Source organism: Habropoda laboriosa, unplaced genomic scaffold (genome assembly GCF_001263275.1).
Source record: "Habropoda laboriosa isolate 0110345459 unplaced genomic scaffold, ASM126327v1 scaffold61, whole genome shotgun sequence".
Taxonomy (NCBI): domain Eukaryota; kingdom Metazoa; phylum Arthropoda; class Insecta; order Hymenoptera; family Apidae; genus Habropoda; species Habropoda laboriosa.
The window spans coordinates 1,274,111-1,284,194 of record NW_017100203.1 but is presented as its reverse complement, the minus strand read 5'-3'; the positions used below and the strand labels follow the sequence as shown (position 1 = coordinate 1,284,194).

The following is a 10,084-nucleotide window of genomic DNA, read 5'->3' as shown; positions in this document are numbered from 1 at the left end:
TGTACGGTTTTTAAAAATTTTGAATTTCTTATTATTGTTGGTTCAGTAGAAGTTGGGCCTATTGGCTCAAGGCCAATGTACCAACATATTCGTCTATGTTACTATCTGCTATAATGTATTTTAGATTAACATTTGTTAATCGCATAAGTGATTGTAGAGAAAAATTTTCAGAAAATCTCTAATTTAGATGATTAATTATGTACCGTTCAAGTGAGCAATAATAAATGTATCCTTTTAATTGGTACGTTGTACAACTTTACGGAACAATGCCAAAAGATTGAGCCAGTGGAAATAGATAATGTCATTTTAAATTTTCGAGATACACCTTGGCAATGATTGCGAAACGATATCATTATTCTCTTTTGGCAGACAATTCATTCTAAGAATGTCCTCGGGAGTAAATTACTATGCAAGATGTAGCAGCAGATTACACCTGAAACAGTATCTAACATACGTTGAGTTGATGATAGTCTCGTTTTATTTATTATAATATGTTTCCCTGATAATGCACGAATTCACGTTCGAAATTTCATTGGTGAAAAGAACCAGTGAATCTGTATTGTTAAATGTGGCGGTGATTATTAAAGTGACCTAATTCGTATATTTTTCGTTTCGAGATATTTAGATTTTTTCCTTCGGGTAAAATATATTTTTTTCGTTGTGTAAGAAAATATTTCACAAAATACTTTCTCTTACACTGTGAATCTTTTCATAGAAAATCTTCTATAATGTAACATCTTTTCTATGAGAATATCGATATAAATCTTTTCATAAAAGATTAGAAAAGTTTGTTTTTTTTTAACGGGGTCCACCCTAAAGCGTCTTAAAATAAAGGAAAAGTTTGGGAATTGTTTTCATAGGTAGCAACTAAATGAAAAGCTTCAATTTTTTTCGGAAGATATAAATGTAAGTTTCAGGCTTTTTCTCCAATTTTTAAAAAGTGAAAATGTTACAAAGTGAAGGAGTTATTGCGAAACCTCTTCTGCCAGAACATCGATTGCCTGCCGCTAAGAATTGTAACGTTTGAAATGAAAAATTATTTTTGATTTACATGTAAAAATGTATTACCTATAATGTAGCCTACGGTTTTTTTCGACATCTCAATTATTTAATTTTTTAGAAACGTTCAAAGTTGATTTTTGTTTGATAAGTGATTTTTCCTCTTCAAACTGCCACCATTTCTATAATAATTACAATTTTTGAAAAATTGTTCGGCTACATTGTAAGTAGTACATTTTTATTTGTAAATTAACAAGAATTTTTTATTTCAGACGTTCCAATCCTAGCAGAAGAGGTTTTGCAATTAGCGAATAACTCCTCCATTTTGTAACATTTTTAATTTTTAAAAATTGGAGAAAGAAGCTGAAAGTTACACTTGTATCCTCTGAAAAAATTGAAACTTTTCATTTAGAAGTTATCTGTGAAAAAAATTTCTCAAACTTTACCTATTTTTAGACACCTCAGAGTGGTATACCCCATGAAAATGAGATTTATATACTTACATATAGAAGAAACGATTTTCCACGAATAGATTATGTATTTATTCTGTGAAAAAAAAATGATATGCTATTTAGAAAGATCGACGTAACGAAAAATAAATGATAAAATCAATTTTGTTAGATTTTTCACTTGTACCACTTTCATAATTACCGCCAAAAGTATGCACGTACTGTACAACAAAAATACGCTACTGCTTCATAATATTTGGATGCCGTTAACAACATACAAACAGAAATTCCTTTCTTCTTTATTCCCAAACAGTACTTCAATTAAGTACAAACACCTTTATATCTGAAAAAATCTAAAAAACAGTAAAGCTGGATCCACAAAATTTATAATAACTATACCAAAGTGTAGAAAAGATTTAAATTTACGATATAACCAATGATACGACACCACGTGACCACGTCACTAGGCACACTAAGTACCACGTGACCATATCATAAATCTGATTCCTTTTAAAAATTCAGATATAGCGTTGCTCTGTAAATAGAATTCACGCTAACGGGATTCACGTGAAGAAAGGAGGAAATAAAATACGAAAGAACAAAAAACCCATTCGATACCAGTCATACGCATGTACTATATGTTTTCATGTGTTATATCGTTAAAGTCGAGACGCCGACGTCGCCGTGCACCAAGCGGGGGAAGATGCTTTCGTTCCAGGCATCTATCTCTCAAAAAATATCGGTCAGTGTAACGCGAGCATTTCTACATTGAAGACGGGTCCACGCGATAGTGAGAGAATCCCTGTTCGTCTCGAACAATTATTTTTGTTACAGTAAAACCAGTTCAACAAGAAATTTCGTTAATTCTGCCAAAAGATTAATACACAAGCATATGGTGAATATTATCTGTAACACCAGTAAATAATATCTGCGAGATTTAAAAGTCAGGCGGAAAAAATTATGTTGTTATGAAAACTACACTGTTATTGTGCAAGTGAATCTTATCGATTAATCGATCAGCTGAGACAGAGGGTGAGAACTCTTCTGCATGCTATAGTGACCTTGACAACGTGCTACTGGCGCACCCTAAAGGGTGTGACTTCCGATCGATATTCTCTCTGTCAATACATTTTATCTACCTGAAACTCTTATCGAAATATTACAGCACAGCTACCAGTATCTTACTTAAACATCGAAATAATTTGATATTTTTTGTGCACTAATTAGGAAAAATGAAAAATTTTTATTTTTCACACGTTGTTCAATTAAAACTGAAACAGTACACTTTTAGAAACGATTAGATTGCTTTAGATAAGAAGAGGATCATCTTATCGAACAATTTAAAAAAAGTGGATTAAATATCAGAAATAAATATTACATGTTCAGTGAAATGTGTTGAAAATTTTTTTTAATTATTTTTTGACTACTTTGAATCGTATTATCGACGAGAAATGAGTAAGCATGAAAAGCACACAGAATTTTATGTAAGAGATATTTTTCGTATATGGGTCAATGCCGAGGTAGTGATAAGGTGGGCTTAAATTTGAGGGTCGACGATCAAAAACTGTGACACATTGTCAAGGCCTACCTTCACTGATCTCCTTTAATGGCATGGTATCTCTTGGTTAACATGACCACGCAAAAATATGATGAAATTCACATCGAATCCAAAAATGTATCGCTTGGATACCATGTTTCGTAAAAAACGACAAATATTTAGTTTGTTCACTCGTATATTTTCATTTATTTCGTATATTTCAATTATAAAGGCAGCAAATGATAATGAAGTTTTCTTCTTAATCATGTTACAAATAATCGATTTGAATTTTACAAATATTTATAACAAGTTTGCAATGCGTCTTAATTATTTTCTTTACAGTTATTGTAATTCGAGTAACGTACATTATCTGATTCAAATGTAAATTTTTTCATATCATAAACTATGTTGATAAAGGAGTCACATCTGGTGTTACTAAAATTTCAAATTTCGACAAAAATGTTTCATTCGTTAAGTTTTAAAACTACTATGTAAATTTATCTGCACCAACACGTCACTGGTTAACGATTCTTTCAAAGTAATCGATATTTCAAACAAGGAAAATATGAAACAAAAATCTATCACGAAATCTAAAACGAAAATCTATTGCAATAACGTACGTAAACGCCTTTAGCACTGGAAGAAGGTTAGATACGTCAGAAATAACTACATATATAGCGTTATGAAACCACAATGAAAACAAGAGTACGTAGCAGGTGAATTGGTGTAGCGATGTACATATGTAGATGTAACTACAAAAAAGATACTCAGATACGCCTTTGAAATATCAATTATTGGTCATCTGAATCAACGTCGTGTGACGAACGTTTAGTGATATACTTGTAAGCTGGCAGTTCAAAGATACATATATATTCAAACAGTGTGACGTAGTTCGCAGTCGGCCAAGAAATTTCCTTCCTGCCAAGTGCTCGTAAAACTATCGAGTCATGTTAAAAGACATATACAATTCAATGATTCGTGCAATGAGTTAGGTTTGAATGTAGTCAAAACACACGGGACCGGTGCCTGAGTTAGCAGGCTGTTATCGTTTGTGATAACGTTTCCAGGAGGCGTAATTATTAGTAACGTAGTATCTTTAAACGTTTCAAAAGCATTTTGCTAATAAAAGACAAGGTTTTGTAACACCAAGTAGTTTGTGCACGTGACACAGTTTATTAATTCCGCATTTCCGTGCATTTAGTTTTGGAAATCTAACAGGAAAGGATATTTCAGAATCCTGGACACGTCGATTAGATCGTTGCTAAAGCAAAATGAACCATCTTTCTTACGGATGGAACCAGGAGGTGATTGAATCAGCATGTGTACGACAAGTGGCTGTGAAGGCGGAAGTGAGTATTGGTATCAAGTTCCAATTTTTTGGTATTAATTGTAGAACAGATCGTGTTTCGCAAAATAAAGGCAAAATAATTGGTGAACGGCTGTTGAATCGGTTACGTAATTGAGTTAACTAGGATATAACTTACAAGGACGTTTCTGGAGTTTAAAAGACCGCGCTTCTATAGATTAATTCATGGCGTCTCTCACTGATGGCGCATGCATTGTTCCCTTAAGCTGCGTACACACTACAGGGATCGAAATGAACCGAACAGAGCCGAATACAATCGAACATAGCCGAATCGTAATATCTCTGTTTATACCGGCGGTTTGTATACATGGTCCACATATTGTAGCTACAAAATTACGCTAGGACATCGGATGTTCACGCACTAATATCTATTTGATTTGTCCCTTCTTGTATGCAACACTTGACACTTGCTACAATAACAAAACCGAATAAAAAAATATATGTGCGTCATGGCACGTTTAACCATGCCGAGTGACGAAACATAGGTGAAGGTAATGGGAGAATGAGCTCAGTTCGCGTCTCCAGACTATCAACGTAACGGTTCTATATCCGTTCAGTGAATTCGTATGAAGAAACCTTTTTCGAAATTCTGTTGGTTTTCGTTCGTTGCAGTTGAAACAATCTGACTTCGCGTAGTGACACGTGGCATAGGTTAATAGTCAAAATCGTGGACCGAGAACATTAATATTCATCAGTAGAGACTAAATACTTTAGAAAGTAGCTTCGGGACATATAGTGACATAGTAGTGATCACGATAGACTGACTAGTCAGGGCGTAGTCATCGTGGAAGATGAGTTACTACGGTGATGGAAGTGAAGCTCCGCTCGACGACTTGCTCGTTAAAACGGCGGTCGAAGTTAAGCGATTTCTTCCATCGCTTTTCAACATCAAAGTGGTAGGCACTTTTAAAGACGCTTGATTAGTTTCTTAGATTTTTAATTCGATAAATGTTAACATTGACACATCTGGCATCGATTGTTATTCGCAATATCATCATCTCGTATTTGCGAAATTCCTTGAGAAATTGGTTTTGAATAATTTCGCAGAGTGGACAATAATTTTAATGGGTCACATTTCGAAATACCTCGTAAATTTTTCGATAATATCGCTTTTGAAATACAAGATTGTCAAATGTTTCGGCGGGATTCATAACCTTTAAACCATTTACTTGCTCGATATTTCACGAATAATCTGTCAAATAATGTTTCATTAATGTTAACATAATTTTCAAAAAATTTGCAAATTTTCATTAACATGTAAACCTAAATAAAGCACAAAAGTAATTTCAATTCTTTGATCAATGTTGAAATACATCTTAAATTGTATGAGTCATAAATTCAATAATAATGCAATTGACTTACATAAATTACATCTTTTATAATTTAACAACAAATAGCCACCTTAACCTTACGTTAGAAATAATTCAATAATTAATTTTATTATTGAAAATGAAGGAATGAATATAGCTAGATAAAAATGAGTAACAAATGGAAGCTGCTCCATTCAGGTTTACGCTGTAAATTTTTCCTCAACATCTACGCATAATGTATCACATTACTAATCCTTAATTGCATCCTTCAACTTACAACTACATTTGTTAAAACTATACGTAATGCGTTCAATTTATTACTAAGTATCTTGTGGTGGTAATTTACCAATTATTTGGCTCACATTGTGTCACGTATCTACATATTTCGTCACGTTATCCCTGACCTACCGTTTCTTGATAACGACTAATAAAGGAGGACACACGCATGTCAGTTAAGTGAATCATGCGTTTGTACTCGCTCGGGCTGCCTCTGAAGATTAAAACATTCCATTAATCTAATTACTTTAATAACCGCACTGTTTTCTTAAATTAATTCAATCCAAAAAAATTTCCTTACTAATTCAATTTACGAACGTTTTGCACGTTACTTGCGTTAACATTCAGTGCATGCGCAATGCTTGAAAGCGATTCAATTTAAAACCGGATGTTGCCATCGAAATAAGTGAAGCTGATTGAAATAAATAATACCGAATACTTCATCACGCATTTAACGATGAATATTTATATTTATAAACAACTTTTTATCTTTCATCCGTATATTTTACAGGATATTATTATAGTTTCATGAGAATTGGAACTTGTTTAGGTTTTTCCCCGTTATTATTATGACAATTGTCAATCTTCTACAATTCGTTCTACGTTCTAAGAAAAATTTGAATTTTCAGAACATTGCTTAAAAGATAATCGAATTAAAGTATGAAATTCTGACACATTTTATATTCTATTCTTCAGATTTTATCGTGTTTTTATACATTTAGATCATTTTCCAAGGTAAAGTGTGGTTGCTGAAACCACAGTTTGAGCGAAATAGAGAGCTGGAGCCTCGTTCAAGGTCATTAGATGTCAACTTGGTATTAGCTTTTCTATTGCAATATATTTAACTAGTTGGTGTCTTAATACGTTCGCTGCCACCAGAGTCGATAGTACGGTGAACAATACATGCTGGACCGCATATGCTGCGTCGGTGGCAGCGAACATGTTAATCTTTGACAGCTATAAATATCCATGTCTTAATTGCATGGATGAATTGTTGGATGTCTTTTTTTTTTTTTTTTGGTAAACAGTATAAAGATAAAACATATGTTTCGAATGAATTGTAAGATTTCAAACTCTTATACAGGGTGGGGCAAAAATGTTGTCCACCTGAAATATTTCCGTTATTCGTAATAATATAGACAAATGTTACCCATATACAAGGCTTTTACATACATAGGTGGTGGATTTTCTGAGATTTATTATCGATAAAAAATATCGATTTATCAACGATTAAAAAAATATATCAAATCATTTAAAAAAGAAAAATAGAGATAATCTTGAAATCTCCTATACGTCTTTAGCAAAGTAAAAAAGTATTTACATTACATTACGTTTCCCTCAGTATCTTGCAAATTTTGTGTGTAACATTCTTTCATATTATTACAAACAACGGAAATATCAAAGTTTTCGACAAAGTTTTTTCGTCCCACTTTGTATATTCAAATGCTTGTTTCTTGGCTTTTACTAATCTAATATCTCACATTAGCAGTTTAAATGTAGCACACGTAAAACAACGAGCAGAAATGATTATCTTCAATGGTGATGATGCTGACTGTCACACTTATTAATGCGTACGCATTCTCTAGCTTCTCGTGGAGGAATGTTCGCGGGAATTATGATTAAACATAATACTCTCCCTATGCGTCACGCCATGTGTTATATACTACTTGTTCATTGCACGTGCTTTGGAACAAGTGTGCGAGATAAGAAAGCATCCTTTGTTGATAAAGCTTATCTGTAAGACCTTCGAAATACATTTCCCTTGGTTGAATTAATTCAATTATCCTCGAGATTTATGTAAAATTCTATAATATACAACGAAATTCGTAAAAGTGTATTTTTGGAAAATGATCTCCCGTGTAATCGAAGTACGCCACAGTTATCATTAGTACAACAATTTCTAAACTGATAAAGGGATTATGATCTCAAGTAACAATATGACTAATCTATTAGTCATAGTTAATATAAATAACTGTTTAACTTTGATAACCGATGTTTGTTTTTAGTTTTGTGGATAATAAAATGATTCACCGTAAAGATTTATTGTAATTAATTGGTTTTATTTCTTTAAATGTTGATTTCACGTATCTGATACGTATCTGAATCGTGATTAAGTACTTAATTCTTTTATTTTAAGCGATAGTAGATGTATGAGATACTTAATCTTTCTAATATAGTAATTATAAGTGTATCAAATATATTTCTTTTATTTTTTTTCCCCGCCTGTGCTTGCCAATACGCATTTCCGTAAAAGATAAATATAATCAAATGTGCGTTGAAGGATGTATATATATTTCCATTTCTAATCGTAAGTACCTCAGTTTGACCGTTACAATAAAACCGTTTAAACGTTCTACGAAGTGTGTAACAGCAATTTTCTATAAACGTTTGATATATAAATAATTAGAGTGGTACTTCGAATGGGGTTTCGAATAGTATTCGATAAATAATTTCTAATTCGTCAATATACCCGAAATGGAGAAACGCGAGTACACGAATTACAGATACTTAAGTTACGCGCGAGAAGGTGTAGCTCAGTTGAAATTATCGTCGAAGTTAGAATTTAAAAGCAGCAAGGATACAGACGTGGCGATACAGAGTCCAATTTCTAATGTTACTGCAACAAAATCTCTTCCGTTCACTTCCAAAGCACAATTCTCGAAAAGAGAAAGGACTGATCTTCGTCCGAAATTATCAAGCAAAAAAGCATATGACGATAAACCCTTAATAACAACGAAAAATTTTATTGGAAAATCCTGCTATAACGTAGGCTATTCTATAATTGTTAATTAACATTCTAATCAAAGGAAAAGCAAGCTTCTAGACATAGGGTGACACCGAAATTTATCGAAAAATGGCCACGAGGTGATTTCCTATGAAAAAAAAAGTATAAAATAAAATTTTTTTCATCCGAGATTTAGAGTTCTCGAGAAGATTGAGTTTGAAAATCGGCTCAGTATGTATGCAATTTCAGTAAGAAGATACGGAAAGCCCAGTCCAGTTGAGCGACGTGTAACGCCTATTGTGTTTGTAAACAATGCTACTCGACGGTTACGCGTTGCTAGGTTCTAGAAAGCACAAGGACAAAATTTTTTCAACGGTTATTCGAATTGTTGAAACTCGTGCGCAATCTTACGCAACGCAGGATTTTCAAACCTGATTTTCTCGAAAACTAAGCCTCGGATGGAAAAATTTTATTCTATATTTTTTCTTTGTTACTTTTTTTTCTACTTCCCGATACTTTTTCAACTCTTCGAAAAATTCTTAAGTTTTTCGTAAGGAACCACCTCGTGTCCGCTTGTATGTAACTTTCGGCCTGTATACAGGGTGTCCCAAATGAAAGTATCTACTAAAATATTTTTTAAGTCATGAAAAGTGTTTGTAACACGATTTAAACGATTTCCAAAGGGGAATACCGTGGAAGAAAACATTTTTTTTGCTCATTTTGTAATTTTTTTGTTTTCTTACAATTTTATCACCCTTCTACTGTTCAAGGTCAGCTGAAAGTCGTGATTCAGGCATATTCAAATGTATTCTCTTGTTTGCTACAAGATGCAACAGAAAAAAAATACCCATTTCCTGCATAAAAACTACGATGACCTTGAAAAAATTGAAAAAACTTCTCCCATGATATTCCCCTTTGGAAATCATTTAAATTATGCTACAAATATTTTTCATGACGTTAAAAATAAAAGGAGATATTTAAGTGGTCACCTTTAGAAGATTTACAAAGAGATGCTACTTTTGTTTTAGCTAGGAGAAAAGGGTTCTGGCTTCAGACCTCAGGGCTCAGTTCAAGACTTCAACACTCTCAGGCGAGAATGCCTAGAGTCAGGAACGCTTTTCGAGGATCCTCAATTTCCGGCTGAGTAAACAAATTATTAATTATTAATATTAAAAATTATTAATTAGTAATTCAGATTAGAAATTACCGAATATTTGCCAGTTTTCAATCATTTTCAATAAGCTCTTAAAATGGCAAAAGTAATTCAAAAATTTAGTAAGTGTGAATTTCATTTTGCATTATATTATAAAATAAATTGAGCTTAAATAAATTGTTTATAATGAAAATAGCTTAAGAAGCCACGAGGCTGAAAATAAATAAACAATAATAATATTACATTTGATCTTGTTATCCTAGGAAATC

General features: G+C 32.8%; 1 protein-coding gene across 1 annotated transcript in view; it reads left to right on the top strand.

Annotated features, from left to right (window-relative positions):
- LOC108570516 (calpain-A-like) overlaps positions 1-10,084 on the top strand; it is an 18,708-nt gene that overhangs the window by 1,632 nt on the left and 6,992 nt on the right. The window contains exon 3 of the mRNA XM_017932389.1: positions 9,691-9,806. Within this exon, the coding sequence (XP_017787878.1) occupies positions 9,691-9,806 (116 nt within the window). The remainder of the gene's footprint in view (positions 1-9,690; positions 9,807-10,084) is intronic.